This window comes from Phaseolus vulgaris, chromosome 4 (genome assembly GCF_051622355.1).
Source record: "Phaseolus vulgaris cultivar YP4 chromosome 4, ASM5162235v1, whole genome shotgun sequence".
NCBI lineage: Eukaryota > Viridiplantae > Streptophyta > Magnoliopsida > Fabales > Fabaceae > Phaseolus > Phaseolus vulgaris.
The window spans coordinates 33,116,007-33,136,759 of record NC_143501.1 but is presented as its reverse complement, the minus strand read 5'-3'; the positions used below and the strand labels follow the sequence as shown (position 1 = coordinate 33,136,759).

At 28.5% G+C, this 20,753-nt stretch overlaps 1 protein-coding gene and 1 long non-coding RNA gene across 2 annotated transcripts; both read right to left on the bottom strand.

The window, feature by feature from the left end:
* Positions 1-402: 402 nt before the first annotated feature.
* On the bottom strand, positions 403-15,851 carry LOC137838645 (uncharacterized). Its single transcript, XM_090301006.1, is given in 29 exon segments — positions 403-2,063; positions 2,142-3,359; positions 3,446-4,374; positions 4,473-4,911; positions 5,011-5,064; positions 5,140-5,286; positions 5,406-5,495; positions 5,722-5,910; positions 6,171-6,359; positions 6,469-6,543; positions 6,664-6,831; positions 7,489-7,575; positions 7,650-7,694; positions 9,103-9,133; positions 9,257-9,344; positions 10,989-11,092; positions 11,187-11,549; positions 11,631-11,777; positions 13,367-13,531; positions 13,607-13,684; positions 13,786-13,965; positions 14,050-14,170; positions 14,370-14,524; positions 14,601-14,733; positions 14,806-14,890; positions 14,973-15,094; positions 15,167-15,263; positions 15,418-15,598; positions 15,693-15,851. Coding segments are annotated over 29 exon segments (7,500 nt in total).
* A 2,672-nt stretch (positions 15,852-18,523) lies between these two features.
* On the bottom strand, positions 18,524-18,952 carry LOC150028016 (uncharacterized). Its single transcript, XR_016520655.1, has 2 exons — positions 18,906-18,952; positions 18,524-18,777 (listed from the first exon to the last, which is right to left on the bottom strand). It is a non-coding gene; the product is annotated as an uncharacterized LOC150028016 (long non-coding RNA).
* Positions 18,953-20,753: the final 1,801 nt, after the last annotated feature.

Genomic DNA, 20,753 nt, shown 5'->3' with positions numbered 1-20,753 from the left:
AAGATTAAGTACACAAATAGGTACACGAAATTTGTAATAGTAATAATAAATTATGTAATTAATAATTTAAGTAAACATACGTCATCAAGTGCTTTACAGATTCATCATTTCTGAACTTTAATTTTACAAAACCGTTACTTCTTATAAGTAATTCCTGTAAAACATTAATTAAATTAAGCAACCTTGACAAAGATATGTCAAAATAAAAGATACGTACCATACTTTCAAGATGACCATGAATAATTGTGTCAAACAAAAGCATTGATCAAAACCTATAAGAGATAGTGTATATCAGTTCTTAAATTGTTGTTCATATATTACAAAAAAATATGATAAATAAAAATATATTTCAAATAAATAAAGAAATTTCATACCTCATATGTAATGCTGTAAGTTAATACTTCAAACATTTTCGAATATTTCTTTGTAAACCACGTTAGTAGTGAAATTTGTGGGAATACCATTATCATCCAAAATCAATATCTTCAACCCTTTCTTAGATTTTACTCTTGAAAGAGCAACATATAATTGTCCGTGTGTAAAGACTGGACGGGATAGATATAGACCAACTTTATTCAGAGTTTGACCTTGACTTTTATTTATTGTCATGGCAAAACACAAAGATATTGGAAATTGCCTTCTTTGAAACATAAATGGCAAACCTGTTTCCGAAGGAGTCAAGTTCATTCTGGGAATAAATATTTGATCACCTATATTTTTCCCAGTAATAACTTTGGCACCAATAACATTTTTCCCCAAGTGAGTTACATGTAATCTTGTTCCATTGCAAAGTCCATTGGCTTGATCAATATTTCTTAGAAGCATTATTGGAACTCCGACTTTTAATTTAACACAGTGATTGGGAATTCCAGAGCATTTGATCTCATTGAAAAATTCAGTTGTAAACCACTCAGCTTGAGCATTTTCTTGTTCTTCACATTCGCAAGGACTGTCTGAACTTAAATAAGAAACTTCAGATCCTGGTATTAATGATAAAATGAATTCATTCACTTGATCCACACATTCTTTTGTTGGACATAATATTGCACCATCATCAAAAGAATCATCAGATGTCACATTGTTTATGTAGGAGGGATAAACAAACTCAACCAACTGCAGTAAAGGTTGTTCAACATCTAAAATTAAATTCTCTTCCGGTATTTCAATCATTCCTTGTCCCAACTCATTTAACTCCATATCTCCATCTCCAATGTGAAGTATCCAATCAGCAAACTCTTTTATTTCTGTTTTACTTTGAATTGATGTATCACTCTTTAATCTCATATTCTCTGTAAGTTTTAAGATTTTGCAATGTTTCCATAAGTCAGAGTAATTTACTGTTTCCTTCACAATGTCATACTTTGATCCATTTTTGACAACAGGTAATATCTGACGAAAGTCTCCTCCCAATACAATTACTTTACCACCAAAAGGTTTAAGAGCATTTTCTTCACTTACAGCTCTCATGACATCCCTTAAAGTTCTATCTAGGGCTTCAAAACATAACCTATTAATCATTGGGGCTTCATCCCATATAATTAATTTCGTTTTGATCAACAATTTGGCCCTAAGACTTCCTTGAGGAATATTGCATGTTGACTCTTCATTTATTACAAAAGGAATGCAAAAGGTAGAATGAGCTGTTTTTCCCCCTGGAAGTAACAAAGAAGCTATACCGCTAGAAGCTACATTTAAAACAATAAACCCTTTTGATCTAAGACCAGTGGACAAAGTTTTCCACATGAAAGTTTTTCCAGTTCCCCCATAACCATATAAGAAAAAAAATCCACCAAGGTCTGACAGGACTGCTGTCATTATATTCTCATAAACTTCCACTTGCTCAGGAGTAAGAGTTTGAAGAAGAGAACAATGCATTTCAGACATTTGTATTTTGTCATAATTCAATTCATCAATAATGAATCTATTTTAATAAATAAAGGAATCAGAATGAATAGGTTCTGGCAGACTTGGAAAATCTTTCAAACACTTACCATTTGAAATTAATAACTCTTCTACTTGTAGAAGACAAAGGTTTTGAATTTGAGCATCTTCAATTCTAAGACCTAGGAAAGAAATTATATGTCATATAGCAATTATAAAATTATAAATTATAAATTTCAAATAAAATAATAAAATTATACCTGGTAGGACAAACTCCTTTCTTTTTTGGTATAAAATATCATCTGATAACAACTTCCATGTTTTGTTCCACACTTCATCTGGTCTACACATAGTATTCATCATTAAAAGGGTAACAAAGAGTCTTCTCAACTGATTTCCTGAAGCAAGGACACTGCACTCTATAATTGCATCAATAAACTCTTTATCATCTGCCAATAGCCCCATTGCATAGCATGCCTCTTTATATGTTTTGTGAATGAAACCATTAACAGTTTTGATATTATCATAGCTACAACAACCCTTTTGATAATTCAACAATAACCTCAGATAATATAATTCCCCTGACCCTGCAGGAATATATGTTAACCTTCCAATACTAAGACCATTTTTTCTTGGCTTCCACTCTCTTCTGTCTGCCATCCAAACATAAAATCTAGGGTATTCACAGTAAGTCAAATTTTTTCCCAGTGGATAAATTTTATTAGCTTCAAACCAAGCTAAAAACATTGTTGTTTTATGTTGATTGAAGTTCAATATTTCATCAATGTCTTCATTGTCTTTAAAAACAATTGGTTGCTCATACAATAGATGAAAAGTTAATCGTTGAACTGGAGGCCATCTATGATGGATATCAAAGGCAAATATTCTCCACACAGCTTCACATGGAGATATGTATCTACAATCATAATACTGTTTAATTTCATCAATAACTGGGGTCTCTGTAGAGTCTTTATCAGCAGTAGTAATTTTCAAATTGGCTCTATCTGGACCCTTGTTCACATATTTAAACAAATACTTGATTGAATTTGATTTGTTGCAATATTCTGTGTTAACATGGGCTTGATACCTCAGTAGTAGCAAAGGGCAATATGGCACAACATTTCTATTGTCCAACTTAATTCCATTTTTAAGAATGAATGTTCCATTATCTTGACGTTTATAACATGCATATCCATCCTCATCAATAGTAGTCAACAGTTTAAATTTCTTTGGGTAAAATTTTGAACATCTACCATTAATCATGCAAGGTGAACTTATTCGACTTACCCCGCAAGGGCCATGTATCATGTAGGTTGTCACTGCCTTTGACAATTTAGGATATAAAAATGCATCGGGTAATTCTGCAGAAATGACTCCATCAATATCTGTTGGATTTCTTAACTTATTCTCTCCATCCAACCACAGTAGTATGTGGGCATGAGGTAAACCCCTTTTTTGAAATTCCACAGTGTACATACCTGAAAGAATATGAAAAAAATTCTTCAAAATGTAATACATAATAATAAATCAAACAAACTGTTAAATATGGGTTAATGTGGATTACCTGCATTAACTTTGCCAAAATAGTCATTTTTTTTGAAGTCAATCATCATTTGATCTAATTTCATCTTGAAAACTCTACAAACAATGTCTGGCCTATCAGCAGCAGTTAATCCTTTTGAGGTAACAAAGTCACGTATTTCTGACCAATTTACGTTGCAGGTAATAGTGATAAATAAATCCGGATATCCAAATGTTTTGCAAATGGCCATAGCATCTTGGCAATTGTTGAACATATATCTCATTCCTCCTGTAAAAGATGAAGGTAAAACTATCCGCTTTCCAATTGCAGAAGAATTTGTTTCTCCTCGATTCATTGCTTCTTGTACGCCTTGCAAAATATCACAACGGATTGTTTTTTGGTTTAGCCTTATAAAAGACAATCTTTGAGCTTCAACCATTGTATATGCATCAACCAAAAATTGTTGAAACAATCGACGTGAATGGACTATATTCCCAAACTCCACATTTCTTTCTTGAATTCTAAATGCAATAAATTCCCTTAATGAAATACGACTTCTCTTACGTTCTTTGCTGTTACTTCCAGAATTCCGTATTGGAATATGTTCTTGATACCCATCCTCTCCAAAGGGGAATATTAATCGATATTGTAATGGAATAAAGGCTGTATGTGTTTCATGGAGTCTATACATTTGTCCTGAATATTTTTTCACTATGATATCTCGCCCTACTTCCATGTTGCTCATATCACCCACAATTAATGCAGCTATCTCATCTGTTGTAGGGGTATTGTACACTCTTGGATCTTTGCATCGGTGTCTAAATAACCTCAATGCAAAATCTGAATTTACATCATCATGTAGAAATTCTCTTACTCTTCTAAAAGTTTTGGCCAAAACATTGTTGTCATCAATCATCTTGGTAAGATCTTCAATTAAGGATTTGTCAAACGTCACATTTTTCACTTTTGACCTACATGCAATTTTTAAAAATATATCATTAAAAATAATCTTTGAATTAATCCAGTGAATAGAAAGTAAGTCATTAAAGTAACTAAAAATAACACATACCCAAAGTGAGATAATCTATTTGACACTTCATTTTGAGTGTCATATATGTAAAGTTGTGCAAACTTAGGAGATGATCCACTATTGGGGAGCAAGCTTCCAATCCTATGATAGTTTTGTCCATGCAGAATAAATTGAGGAGGGCCAGATCCATCATTTATCGAAGAGTGAATATTCCCTCCAATTGAAGTAAATGAAAACATACTATTGTAACTTCTAATATTTTGTAGATAGTGTTGACTTCGACTATCTTTCCCATTTAATAAATCTAACAGCAATTTAGGAGGTTTTTGTAAGAAAGGGAGTTGTACTTTTCCCTTTTGACAACAAATAGAAAAATCAACCTTAACATAAATCTTAGATTTCTGAGATCTTTCTTCATACCAAACCTCGCCCACGCAGTATTCACATTGAATAGTAGGTTGTCCAAATTCAACAGTAGCTATTTTCAGAAAATTAAGAAAGGTGATCTATTACTTTTTTGATATAAATTGATTTAGTTTGATGAAGAAGTGAAGAAGTTATAGTTAAAGATATGCACCTTCATTTTCAGCTTTTGAATATAATTCAGAACTAAAAACTTGTCTGGTGTCATCTGAAACAAAAAATAATAAAAGAAAGTGGTTGTTACAAAATTAAAAAAAAATTATAAATTAACAATTTTTAGTACCATTATTTTCTTCATTTTGGATATCTTCGTCAAAATTCAATCTCTGAGTCACTGATTCAATGATTTCAACACTGTGTGTACCGGACTTGTTATGTAAGTTTAGTGTGTTACTAAATACATACCCTAAACTCCCTGCAACTGAATTACCTGGAGAAAATATGTTCCAAAGCAACAAATAATTAGTACTAAAACATGAGTATGATTTTGAAATTTAATTGACAAAAAAGATAAACGAAAAATCATTTACATTGGTTTCCTGAACTAACCTTGAAATTTAGGGGTAGTACAAATTGTTTGTAAACATGACAATGATTGAGAAGTTGCATTCATCACGTTCACATGACTCTTAGGGGTCACTAATTGCAAAACACAATGATTTTTGTTAAAAAAGTGTTTTTCATTAAATGAATTTTCATTCAGTCTATATTTCTACTACCTCTAGCTTGATCACCCTTTTGCAGCTTTACCCAAATGTGCACAAAATCAAAGATTTTTTTTTTCAAAAAATAAAGAAATAAAATTATAATGTGCCATTGCTAGATATTTTAATCAAATATAACGAATCATTGGTCGTAAACTAACCATGAGGAAGTTGAGTGAGGGTAATGTCTCCATGAGTAATTGTTTGCATTGATGACATTGCTTTGGTAGTAGAATTCATCATGTTTAAGTGATTTCTAGGAGTAAGCTGATGAGAAGAAAGGAAATTTGAGCCTGTAATTCCAGATGTCTGAGAATCAAAATCCTGAATTGATTTAAGAGTACTTTGACCTAAAACAAAAACTTTCAATGAGTGATCGAATAAGATAAATCAATTAACATCAGTATATAAGAACTTATAAATTATTTTACATTAAACTTAATCTTAGAAAAATGATTTGAAGAACTTTAGCATTTGAGTGTGTTTGAACCATATATATATGATAGTTATTACTACTTAATGATTTCAGTTGATTTAGAAAAAATATAGTAAAACATAAATTAGTACTATAATTGTAATGAAAACAGTTGAATTATCCATTAAAACTAACCATGAAGTTGCACCGTTAGACCAAATTCTTCATTACTAACTGTACTCATTGATGATAATACTTTTGGAATTGAATGCATGGTGTTGAATTCATTGTCAGGAGTCAGTTTTGCACAGATAGAATCATTTATGCTTGTATTTTGAGAACTTTGACACAAAAATTTCTTACTTGAGTTCACAATAGTTTGACCTACAAAAAAATAAATTAGGCATAAGATTTGACTTTAGTAATATAATTACAAATTTCATTGAATGACATATTGCGAGAGTTAAATGAAATAAAATGTCATTGTTATTACCTCTTGTTGGATTAACCTTTTCTCGCTGACCATAAATGAAGTTTCCCTCTTCTACCTTTGCAGATTTGGCAACATCTGATTAATAATAAAAAAAAATGATTCCACAAAAACAGTATATATAAAAATTCAAATGTTTATTGATGTAGTATTAGTTTAAATTGTTATGAATAAAATTTATAATACGTTTTCACTAACCTTGAAGCAATTCTAAATTCCTAACAGTACTCATTGATGACAATACTTTGGTTGCTAAATGCATTAATTGATTGTTGGGAGTAAACTTCTCATAAACTGGGATATTTGTTATCATAATTCCTGATGTTGGAGAACCAAGATCTTCACATGAGTTAGGAGTACTTCCACCTACAACAATAAGTCATAATTGGTGATAAATAAGGTAAAGGGATGACAAATAATGCTAATTATATTTTAAATCTAAATTTAAATCTAAATGTATATAAAAATAAGGTATTTAGGTTTCACTACCTGTTGTTTTAACTTTTTTGCTGCGCAGTTCATATAATATATTTCTTCTTTTTCTTCTGTTATATTTTCCATTATCAGCATCGAGAACTAAAATAAAAAAAAAATTACAACGAAAATCATATATAAATAGGATTAAGTACTTTGAAAGTAAAGAATATTCTTAAAGTTATACTTACCATTGTTCGAATCAGATATGCATGTTGTGTTTGGATTTTGATTCTCTGGAGAATAAAACCCATGTAAAATAATAAGCTGTTAAAAACTATAACATGCAATCTATTTTTTATATATTTTTACCATAAATTGTGTTGAGAGTTGATTCACTCTTACATCATAAGTGATTATTAACTTCTTTTATGAACCTAATTTTTAAATATATATAATAAAAAAATTAGATAACAGTAAAGTTAAGTTCATAGAATTATGAGTTAAGTGTATTGCATTTGGATTAACTTGTTTAAAAATAAAAATACATGGATAAATTTTGACATTTAGTATTATTAATGATAAAAAAAAGGTAATTATGTTGACTACCTGTTGTTTTGACATTCTCTCTTCGCAATTCATACAATATATTTTTTCTTTTTCTTCTGGCATCTTTTCCATTATCAGCTGCTAGCACTAAAAAAAAAAAAATTACAGTGAAAATGATAAATAAAAATGCGGGATTCAGATATGCTTAAACTTATGCTTACCATTGCGGGATTCAGATATGCATGTTGTGTTTGGATTTTGATTCTCTGGAAAATAAAAATCATTTAAAAAAATAGGTCAAATCATAAACAAACAATAAATCTATTAAGAACTATAACATACCATTTATTTTTTTATATATTTTTACCATAAATTGGCGTGACAGTTGATTATATATAGATCATAATAGACTATGAAATTGTTTTCTAAAAATAATTTTGAAATATATATCTATATCTATATGTATGTATATATGACACTTAAAAATATAAATATACATTGTAGTTGGTATACCTGATGCATTAGAATTTGTTTGAGAAAGGCTAAGAATGCTATTTCTTCTATTAATATTTTCCTTCAGTTTCTCCATAACTATTGAAAGTTGAATGACTGAACTTCAGGGAGTATTGTAGTAAGAACAAATATTTTCAGCCATAAAAGTATGTACTGTTTTCAGCAGTAAGTATGTAAAATATATTGTTCACAGTAGCTTTGTTTTGGCGCCAATTTTGACGGTATATGGTCACGCACGGGACTCCCTTTTATGTTATTACTTTGACATAATAAATTTATTAATTAACTATTAAAATATTGAAAAAAATGTGTAATATTTTTATATAATAATCATATCTATTTATATAATTATATAATAATTATATTTAATACTTAAAAATGTTAAACCAAAAATTTACCTTCCAAAAGGGATAACACTTGCACATTTTTTCTATATTTTGCATAATAAACAATCAAACTTCGAAATGTAAGAAGAATAAAAAATTTAAAAATTTAGGTAGTATCAATGTTCGATGAAGAAATGCATGTGTAGAAGTTGTTGTGAAAAAAGGGGAACTTAACTTTTAAGATATGAAAACAAATTCCTATTCCAGTGCAAAAGAACAACGTTCTACTTTAAGCATTCTCATTAATGAATTGTTGGTTGACTTTTGAAAGAGGAAACCTGCAGGGAATAAATTTATCAGATTGTATATATAATAATATATATAGTAAATAATAAATATAGTAATATATCTGGACGGACATTTATCTAGGAACAATCATCTCTTAAAACACAGATGAACGAAGCAACCTCCAAAAACAGAAACATAAAGTACATCAATATACCCTGATCCGACAACCCTATTAAGCAAAAAAAAAGGAACTTTGGCTAACTTTCTTTTGCACCATTCTAGAACAGCTTTTCTGTTTAACAAAAAAAAGGAATTCTTCCATTGGATATATCTGAAATAATACACAACATGCAAAAATATGTAGTATATGTATACTGCCAAAAAAAAGTGACTAAAACAGATATTCTCATTTTGTATTTACTAATTTCACTAAAACAGAACTTAAAATAATTATTATACCTTAAATCTGTGAACTTAAAACATTTAAAAATGGAAACTTTAATCAATATTTAGGGTTAGGATGAAAAAAGATCCAAACTTTAATTACCTTTTCCATTCCATGGATACCTCTGCAGTGCCTATTTTTACCAAGTTCTATACTGGGAAATCAAAGAAGAAGAGAAAGAGTTTTTATGTCTTAAATGCATGCACCTTTAATTAATATTTATGGTCGGAATGAAAAAAATCAAAGCTTTAATTACCTTTTCCGTTCTAAAGCGTTTGAGTTGTACCTCCCAGAACCAAGCAGAAACATAGTACACCATGGAGAGCAGATCTGGTATCTGATATCTAATATAATGAACAAAAAGAAGATGTTGAGACAAAGATTGTTTCTAAAATGTAAAAAATAGATATCAGTTGGCTTATGAATGTCGAAGAAGATGAAGATGATAAGGGACAAATGAGTTTGAACTAATAGAACCAACTTTATGTGCTTCCCCAGAAACTTCTTCATTCATTTTGTTAATGATTTACACTGAAAATTCTGTTCTTAAGTTATTTTGAATCTGCACTAATATTATATTTATTTTAATTTGTTTTTTATTTATTTTTTAATTTAACTTCGAAATTTGTAGTCAGTGGAACTAATGATTACTTGAAAGTTATGGAATTCTTAAATAATACTTTATACAACTTTTTATTATTTTAAAATAAGATATATTTCCTTTCTTCGGATTTTTTAATTTTTCTTAATAATATTTTTATGCTATATAACATTTTAACTGTTTTTTTATTGAACTTTAACATTATAATAAGTCTGGTTAAATGTAAAAATTCTGAAAGTGAGGAATATATAAATATAGAAATATAGAAATATAGAAATAGTGAAATTCAGAAGTTTAAATTTAATTTAATTAAATTAAATATAATACACATAAAAATTAACATTAAAATTACATAATTTTACAATGACTTGTAAATTACAATACATTACAATTTAAACTAATTTAAATTAAATAAAACGATTTCTTATACTATGTTCCCATAAGATATATATACATAAAAAATAAAGTATTAAAGACCAACTTCCTTCGTTAAGTTGAACCTGCAAAAAAAATACTGCAAAATAATTATTGCAAGTAAAAGTATAATTCATTACATTATATCAAATGAAGTCCTTGTAAATAAAAAAATGTGTGTTTCTTCCAATAGAAACGGATTGTAGGCAAATTCATATTGAACTATGAAGTCACCTCCAGAAATGAATAAGAAATATTTTGAAAATGAAATAGTATTCATAAAAATTTTAAAAAATTAGAAAAATAATACCGAAAAACAAACAAATGTACATCAAAAGGTTTCGAGATAAAAAAAAATAGTTAATACAGCAATAACTAATAACATAATAATTAATAATTAATAATAAAAAATATAAACATAAACATTGTATAGAAAATCCAATTAATATGCATGCATTCAAAAATATAAAACAGGCTTATGATTTTTTTAATATACTGGCAATTCTTATAGCATTGAGCATATTTAGAAATGCCAACGCATTATTAATATGCCAGATAAGAAATGAAAAATTAAAAGCATATATATATACATATTGAAACGAAAGAAACACTAAACAATAAATACAAAGAAATAAGATGAGCTAATTAAACAGAACCACAATGAAATAAAAATAAAGAGTAAACAAAATAAACTGTTCTTGTTTCCTCAAAGTGGAAACTGGATACTTCCCAACAAAAAGAAGCAATACTTGCAAAAATAAATTAACTTAAACAAACTAATATAGTTCAAAACAATAACTGATTATCCTAAGCACTAAGTCTTTTGTAGTGACACGTCTTCAGTAGTAGAACCCTGATATCAGAAGAGGGCTTCTTGTTACATTCAAATATAATTTTGTCATCTTCACGAATAGAATGAAGACGACAAAATTGTTTCCACCCGTTACAGAGTGTAACGCTTCTGGAAGGAAACCTGGACTTGAAAATGGTGCATTCAACAGCTTCTAGCCATCCATGTAGATTAACCTTCTTGAACTTCCCTCTACGAATATATTCAGAAAAAGGAGAAGGCAGATCCTTAAACAATAACGAAAATACTAGTTAATAATTAGTTAATAAAAGAAATAGAATATATTAATATCCATTTAAAAAGAAAGGATGGTAAACTTACCACATATCCTCCAAAGACCTGTTTTGAACTCAACTTTAAGCCAAAATGTATAAAGGGGCCACTGTTGAGCGGCAACCTCCCTTCAACTTCCTTCAGAAATTTTGTCAAAATCATTTCACATAACTCCCCCATAAAAACAGTTATATGGAAGGAGTTATTACCCACGTAACGGAACAATATATTGTGGTCACCTTTAAACCCATAAAAATCACTCAGACGGGACCATCCATACACAATTTGGGGACAAAGTATATCTTTGTTATAATATACTATATGAATATTGCCTTGACTGTCGCTGAGGGTCCATTCCTCCTCCAGTTCATTTTCAAACTCGATGGCGAATGCACGATCCACGTGTCCATTCTATCCATTTTAAAACCATAAAAATACTTTAAGAACTGAAAAAACTATGAAAAGTAAGGAATTTAAGAACCAAAAACATACCTCCCCACGAATGTTAACTGTTGTAAATAAACCTTTCCCACAAAGTTTTACGATCTCTTCAGGAATGACAGCCATAACAACGAGAAAAAGAAAGATCAAGATAATGGAAGTAGGGAAGAAGTATAAAAGACTAATAGCAATAGGTTTCTGAGTAATAGAAAGCCCTACGTTACTTATATATAGCAATCATACCTTTTCAATCTCAAATCTGCGCTAAATTTCCTATGAAGCAACATGTCTTTTCAGTTACTAAATTAAATAATTAAAAAAATAATTAAAATCAAATAATGATAGTAAAATAAATTAAGAAAAAGTATTCATAATTAATAATGAAATAATATTAAAGTAAAAAAAAAAATGAATATGAAAAGACAAAACTTTAAAAAGCATAGTAGGTTAGGTGTTAGGTGTTAGCTGTAATTATTCTTTGACGTTTCCATTTTACATTGCCTTATACAACAGTGTTTTTTCAGTTTAAATAAGTTATTAACAAAATAAAAAATTAATAAAAATACAACTATTTCAATAGATAAATAAAATGAATATTAATGACACGTATAATTAATAATTAATTAGCATTATATAATAATAAATTAAAATAGTTAACATAAAACTGTATTATATATAAATAAATAAATAAATAATAAATAAATAAATATATACATAAGTATAAAATAAATATAATATAAAATATATTAAACATATTAAATATTATTAATATATCATATTATATATATACATATAATTAAATTAAATACTTAAACCCTAACGTCTAACATTAAATAACATACATGTAATTAAAATTTAAAACTGAAAATATAATTTCATATTGAATTTAAAATATAATATTTTTAACTTTTGTAATTATTACTTCTATCCATAATTTTTAATAAATTAGTCTTGGAAGATGAAATGAATACTTTGAAAAAAGTGTAAAAGATATAGAAGAGACAGTTTATGCAAAAATAAAAAATAAAAAATGAAGTGATGCATTAATTGCTCTGACACGTAGTTAATGCTATCCTCTATATCCGTTTGAATTCTTAGAGGTTGAGTGTAAGGTGAATTTTTTTTAAAAAAAATTCTTTCTCGTAAGGACAAACATATCATTACACAAAGATTTATTTTTTATCACATACTAAGATATTATGTATAAAAAATGAATTGACGAAAAAAAGAATAACTCTAATAAAGGAAAACAATACCTGTAATAAAGGAAAAAATTCCTTGGGAAAGGAAAAGAATATTTCAATAACCTTCACAAAAAAAACACAAATTATAATTATTAAAATATTATATAATTCTATATAAATTTATGAATTAAAGAAAAAGTAAAAGTTGAGGCACTTACCATTACGATTCTGATATTTAATGAAAGAACCATTGTTACAAAATAGAGTTACAAAAAGTATGGAATAATATGAATTACACAAAAACAAACTCATTAAATAAATTAAAATGTAGACATAAAATTGAAAAAAAACAAAAATATAACAACTTCAAAATGAACTATAAAATCAATACGTACCTCAAAGATAATGTCAACATATGAAACTAACAATATTACATAAACAGTTTTAAAAATAGAATTGTACTGATACATCATAACATGTTCTACATAGAAATTAAAGAAAGCCCACAATACATGAAAATAGATCATTCAAGTTACAAAACGTTAGAGAAATAGTATGAAATTATAGTACTCCCTTTTCGATCTTGATATTTTTCCTTAATACCCTAAGCGGGATATCATCATCAGGTGTGTGAGCAGGTGAAGCAAAATCTCTTGTAACCCGTGGAGCAACAAATTCAGTAACAGTACCTAACACACTATCACTGCCTAAATCAATAGTTTTAGATTGCAATTCAGCAGCTTCAGTGGAGAATTTATTAAATAAATCCTGCGATGATAGCAAAACATATTAGTAAGAGTAAATTATTCACTTTTTTAACTTAATACTTTAAATGATAATTACCTGAGAAAGTGGTACAGAAGACTCATCCTGTTGGACATCTTTAATAGTACACAGTCGTTTCTTCTGAGAATGAAGTTCCTTCACAAAATGATAAGTAAATTAAATTAAGCAAAAACAGTATAAATAACGAATTTAAGGGTAAAATGCAAGTAAGAATACACTCAAATTAGGAAACATACCACATTTTCAACACGACCTTCACAAAACCTTTGTATAGTACTATCATCAATACAAACTTTTTTGACACGAAATGATTGATCAAACCTAAGAGATTGATCTTTAACACAGCCAACTTTAAACAACACAACTTTGTCAATCAAAAGATCAAAGTCTTTTGGTAGTACACCAGAATCACCATTCTAAATATTAAAAAAAAATATCAATTAATATAATAACCTTTTCTTAAATGCATAAATAAACAAATGCATGGTTCGATAATTTACGTTATCATGACTTTCAAATAATTTGACGCAAGATTTATTGATCAGTGTAGTGGCATCCCTGTCAAATAGAACGAAAGTCGTAGAATCCGTTTCATCAATCACTCGCAGCTTCAGCTTATACCTGAAATATAAAATACAGAAAGGTTTACAAATTATATCTATAATATCTATAATTTAACGAAAATAATTAATAGTTAATTATTAACAAATTATTAATTAAAATAAGTAAAAATAATTAATATAATAATATAATAAGTAATAAGCATTAAGAAATATGTAATATGTAATTAAAAATAAATTCATGCAAGTACAAACACTACCTCTGTTGGACTTTGATAACATGTTTGTTACATTTCTCACAAAAAAACATTTTGGAATCAGGGTAAACAGCTTTACCGCATAAGCAAGCTGTGTACCACCAATCGTCATCAGACACAATATGTTTTATTGTAGCTAAGATAACAAAAGTGCTTTCCTGTAAAAAGAAAAAAAAATGATCTTCAAATATTAATAATCGATTTCAATACACTGTTAAAAAACATTAGTAATACCTCTTTGCAATCTTTCAGGCCTTGAATAGTATTTCTATGAATGAAGGTGATGAATTCATCCTCAACATTCTGTTTTCCAGAGTCACACAATTGACTGAGTTCCCGTGTAGGAGAATCCGTACTTTCAATCATCCTACAGATGTAAAAGTTGTAGTTAGAAAGGTTCATACATTTTAATTATCGAAAAATAATATATTAAACTAACCTTTTCTTGAGTTCGGTTGCATCTTTGGACTTATCATTATATATTATTTTCGTACATTCCAAGCAATTTTGTATAAAAACCTTGTCTACATTAAAATTAAAATATAATGTAAATAAAATAATAAAATAAAAAATATAAATAAATTAGAAATTCAACACTTGACATACCCTGGAAAATTTTGACTTTAGCAAAATGCTCACTGATGACAATATTTTCCAGCTCTCCAGATGACAGAAATGCATTGAGCTCATCAACATAGTTACCAAATAAAGTACACTCAATGCGGTAGCTGTTGTAAATTAAAATTACAATTGTAAGAACAAATATTTTGGATTAGTTATGGTACAAAATATTAGCTTACCCATCAGCTTCAATAGAAATTGCATTTAACTTAGTTGTTGACCCTGATCTATTCAGCTCTCTTTCAGTTCCCACACCAGTTAATATTCCAATAACATCTGTAAAAACATATTCATTTAAAAACATGTTCAAACAAATCTGTTGAAGTAAAAGAATATTACTAACCGACTAAGTAGTTCGTATCAAATCCAGGCGCCTTTAACACAGAAATTGGTGTGTAATGAGGTTTTGGACATGAGACCAGATCATTACCAATAGAGCTTACTTTGGTTCCAAACTGAAAATTGATTTTGTATTGGTGACAGGTAGTGCGATAAGATCCTGAATTAGTAGACACACTAAAGAAATTGAAGGAATAAACTTTATCCTCAAAAATATCATTTTGAAATTTATAAATTAGAGTTCTTCTAACGGAAACATGAATTCTATCACCCTGAAAGATAGCAACAAACATTAAGCATGATTAATAAAAATGAAATTAAACTGTAATAAAAAAAAATATGGAAGAAAATGATAAAGTATTTTACATCTTTGTCTTGTATGACCATTTCCATGGAGAATGGAAACTTTGTTTTCATGAAATCAGAAACAAACCACAAACGTATAACCCTTGCTATCAGGATCCAATTTTCACTTTGTGGATTAACATCTTTCACACAATTTGTATTTTGTCTTGACACAGACATTGTAAGGGTGACCTTTGAGTAAAAGGAAAATGTAGTATGCAATGGTCAATGTGAAACACAAAACATACCCATATATATACTGAGGAGGTGGTAAGGAATTATTTTCAAAAATATCAAAAGAACAAATTTACAATTTCAATGAATGACAAAAAGAAAGTTAAGCATGTCAGGTTTCATACAGAAGAGATTAAGCCTATAAAAAATCGAAACTGTAAAAAGGGCAAACATTTAAACTTCAAGGATTGCGATTAATGAAATTGTGGTTTGAATTTGAAAAGTAAGGTTGAAAGTACACAATTTTTTAAATTGCCAGCATGATCGGAAAACCCTACTTTGTAAAGAAATGGAATTTTAGGTACGTTTTGAAAGGAGATTTGAAAAAGAGGATTCTTGTTTAGCACAAAAAAACCCTTACTTTGAAATTTCTGAAATAATACACAGATAGACAGAAAGTGGAAACCCTAACAGAGAAATCTTACCAATTTCATATAACCATAGACTCTTGCTTTTGCATGCGGACGAAAGAAGGAAAAAATCTTTCCTTGGTGCTTGATATACTGGGGAATCAATTTGAAAACATGAAAATCAAGAAACAAACCTATAAAAGTAGCGGTGCCGTTGACAGATTACTGAAACCCTAAACAACTGAAAGAGGAGAAAAAGTGAGATAATGGCTTAACATAATCAGGTAATAAAAACAAAAGAACCAAATCAGATCTCTGCAAAATGATATTTGAAAAAATGAAAACTTTTTAATACTTACTTAGCAAAACAGGAAAATGAAGATACAAACCTCTGAAAGTAGCTGTGGGGTTGACAGATTCATGAAAAAGGAAAGGAAATCAAAGAAGAGAAAAGGTTGGATACAAAGAGCACAGAACAACATTAATGACTTAAGCCAAGAAGGTAATAGAAACAAAAAAACCAATACAACGCATGCGGGTAAAGGTTTAAAATCAGATCTAAGTTTACTGAAAGTATGGTTTCATGCAGCTCGGTGAGAGTATTCTTGCTGTGTTTTGGAGGAACAAACCAATTCCCCTTGATGATAAAGATGACTTCAAGGAATGAAAATATTTGACTATTATTATGTACCCCTAATTTTTATGTGGGAACATGTTAGATTAAGGATTTAGGATGAAAATGGGAGTGTCAGATCTTAAAAGTTTAGAAAAGTTTTGAACCAAATGGAATATGTTTGACTTGAATCTATCTATAATACAAATAATAATTAATGTTGGAATTTGTAATAATAATTATAATCTTGGAATCCCAAATATTGTGTGGCAGAAGATATGAATAAAAAAAAGGTAATTAATGTTAATAATGTTGTTGAAATTTTTAAATTTTAAATTTTAAATTTGAAAATCTGAAAAATTAAATATTTGAAGTTTATTAGTAATAATAATAATCTTGGAATTATAAGTGTGCAGAAAAGTCAGAAAAAGAAGATACAAATAAAAAAGTAATTAATGATTTTGGAATTGTATAATTTGAAAATATGAAAAATTAAATATTTGAAAAAAAATAATAATAATAATAATAATAATCTGGGAATTGGAAATAAGTTTGCAGATGCAGAGAAGTCAGAAAAAGAAGATATGAATCAGAGAGGTAATTAATGATCTTTGGAATTGTAAAATTTGAAAATTTGAATAATCAAATTTTTTTAAGATTATTAATAATAATAATCTGGGAATTGAAAATAAGTGTGCAAAAGCAGAGAAATCAGAAAAAGAAGATTTGAATCAGAAAGGTAATTAATGATCTTGGAATTGTAAAATTTGAAAATATGAATATATAAATGGGGCAAAAGCAGAGAAGTCAGAAAAAGAATATATGAATAAAAAGGTAATTAATAATCTGGGAATTGGAAATAACTGTGCAGAAGCAGAGAAGTCAGAAAAAGAAGATATGAATCAGAGAGGTAATTAATGATCTTTGGAATTGTAAAATTTGAAAATATGAATAATTAAATATTTGAAGATTATCTGGGAATGGAAAATAGGTGGGAAGTCAGAAAAAAGAATATATGAATCAAAAAGGTAATTAATGATCTTGGAATTAAACAATTTGAAAATATCAAAAATTAAATATTTGCAGATTAATAATAATAATAATAATAATAATAATAATAATAATAATCTTGGAATTCGAAAAAAAGTGTGCGGCAGCAGCAAAATAAGTCAGAAAAAGAAGATATGATTCAGAAGAAGATATGAATCAAAAAGGTAATTAATGATCTTGGACTTTTAAATGTATTTATAGATTTGAAGATTATCTGGGAATTGAAAATAAGTGGGAAGTCAGAAAAAAGAATATATGAATCAAAAAGGTAATTAATGATCTTGGAATTAAACAATTTGAAAATATCAAAAATTAAATATTTTGCAGATTAATAATAATAATAATAATAATAATAATAATAATCTTGGAATTCGAAAAAAAAGTGTGCGGCAGCAGCAAAATAAGTCAGAAAAAGAAGATATGATTCAGAAGAAGATATGAATCAAAAAGGTAATTAATGATGTTGGACTTTTAAATGTATTTATATATTTGAATTTGAATTTCGAATTTGAATTTGAATTTTGAAGAATAATATGATGCGAATAATCTTAAGGTTAAAGTTTGTCTGAAGAGTACATTAATGCGAATAAAAAGTTAAAACAAAATTGATAACCAAAATAAAGTAAAGAATTAATTTTCTATACTCGACATTACAACAATTTGGAAATTACATCTATCTATAAATAAATTATGAATACAATATTGAATTTTGAAGCACTAACAACACCATCATATGAATTGGGGTTAGTCCACTTTCAAAGATCAGTTTGTGGTCTTCACACAGTACTTGTATCTGACAAAATTTCCTCCATCCACAACCAAATTTAACAGAAGCTTTTTTGGCCTTAAGATAAAGATCCTAAAAGAAAATAAACACATGTATGAGATTTATGAAATAAACACAAAAAAACACCATTAAAGATTTTATCAGCCAAAAAAATAAACAATGAAAACAACAATGAGAACTAAGGAAGGAAAAGATTTCACCTTGATGCTGAAAAAAAATGGATATCAACGAAAATCCCATTCTACTTACACTACCGGTTGCTGAAGAAATTGAAATGTATATGGAAAAACTCCAGAAAAGATTAAATCAACAGCAAAGTGAAAAATGAAAAAAAAAATGAGGACAGACAAACACAGGAAGGAAAAGATCTCACCTTGGTGCTTGAAAATCCATTCCACTTCCACTACCGGTTGCTGCAAAAACTGAAATGTAGATGAATATCATTTTGATGCTGTCAAAAGTAACAAAAAAACACAGAATCAACCATGTGAACAACAAAGAAACAAATAAACGGTCGAAAAATGAAAACAACGAAATTTGATAAGAAAAACAAAAAAAGATTTAATTTTTATGCGGTGGAAAAAAGAAATCGTAAATGAGATGAACAAAATCCACCTTGGTGCTTGAACATGGTTGATATGAACGAAAATCGCATTCGACTTCCACTACCGGTTGGTGCAGAAACTGAAATGTAGATGGAAAAACTCCAGAAAAGATTAAATCAACAGCAAAGTGAAAAATGAAAAAAAAAATGATGACAGACAAACCGAGGAAGGAAAAGATCTCACCTTGGTGCTTGAAAATCCATTCCACTTCCACTACCGGTTGCTGCAGAAACTGAAATGTAGATGAATATCATTTTGATGCTGTCAAAAGTAACAAAAAACACAGAATCAACCATGTGAACAACAAAGAGGCAAATAAACGGTAGAAATATGAAAATAACGAAACTTTGATAAGAAAAACCCAAAAAAGAAGAAATAATAACCTGGAGAAATAGGAGAGAACCGCAGGAAACCCAAAGAAGAAGAAAAATCATCAGAAACATGAAAAAAACGAAACTTTGATAAGAAAAACCAAAAAATATTTCATTTTTATGCTGTGGAACAAAGAAATCGTAAATGAGAAAACACAGAATCAAGCATGTGAACAACAAAGAGGAAAATAAACGGTAGAAACATGAAAAGAACGAAACTTTGATAAGAAAAACCCAAAAAGAAGAAATAATAACCTAGAGAAATAGGAGAGAACCGCAGGAAACCCAGAGAAGATCGGTGCAGGAAACCCAAAGAAGAAAAAAGTTCATCCTAAACATGAAAAGAACGAAACTTTGATAAGAAAAACAAAATAAGTTTTCATGTTTATGCGGTGGAACAAAGAAATCGTAAATGAGATGAAGAAATAGTCACCTGGAGAAGGAGAAGGCTGAAATGAAGAACCCAGAAATGAAGAATAAAGGAAACGCAGAGAAGAAGAAACCAAATGCAAGGGAAAACGAAGAGAGATCGGAGAAATTGAGTAATAGGAGAGAGAAAGGCTGAAAGGGTATATAAAGAAAGATAGTATTTAAAGAAATGAGATTTTGTACACGTGTAAGTCATATAGAGTGTCACTTGTCACTCCCAGAATGAGTTTCAGCTTGCTATTTTTAGTTAAAATTTGAATTTTTTTCTTTTTGAATTTTTTTTAAAACTTACCCTGGAAGTGCCTTCTATTTGTTATATTTATAGATACTGTTGATGGCTCCATCTTTCTTACTGAACAATGAATACAAAACTTTTATCACACTTTTTGATATTTGTTTAGGCTATATTTGAACGATATTTTTATAAGTTATTTCGGAAAAAAATAAGAAGAAAAATAAATTTGATTTTTGTATAAGTATAAATTAATTTATATACAAAATAAAAAGTTAAAAAACATCTATAAAATTAACTCATGAATTATTTAATGAAATAAATTAATTTTAATTTTATGGAAGAAACTAATTTTAATGTTTGTAATAAAAAAAATTAATTTTAGCATGTAAGAGGTTCTTTTTTTTTGGG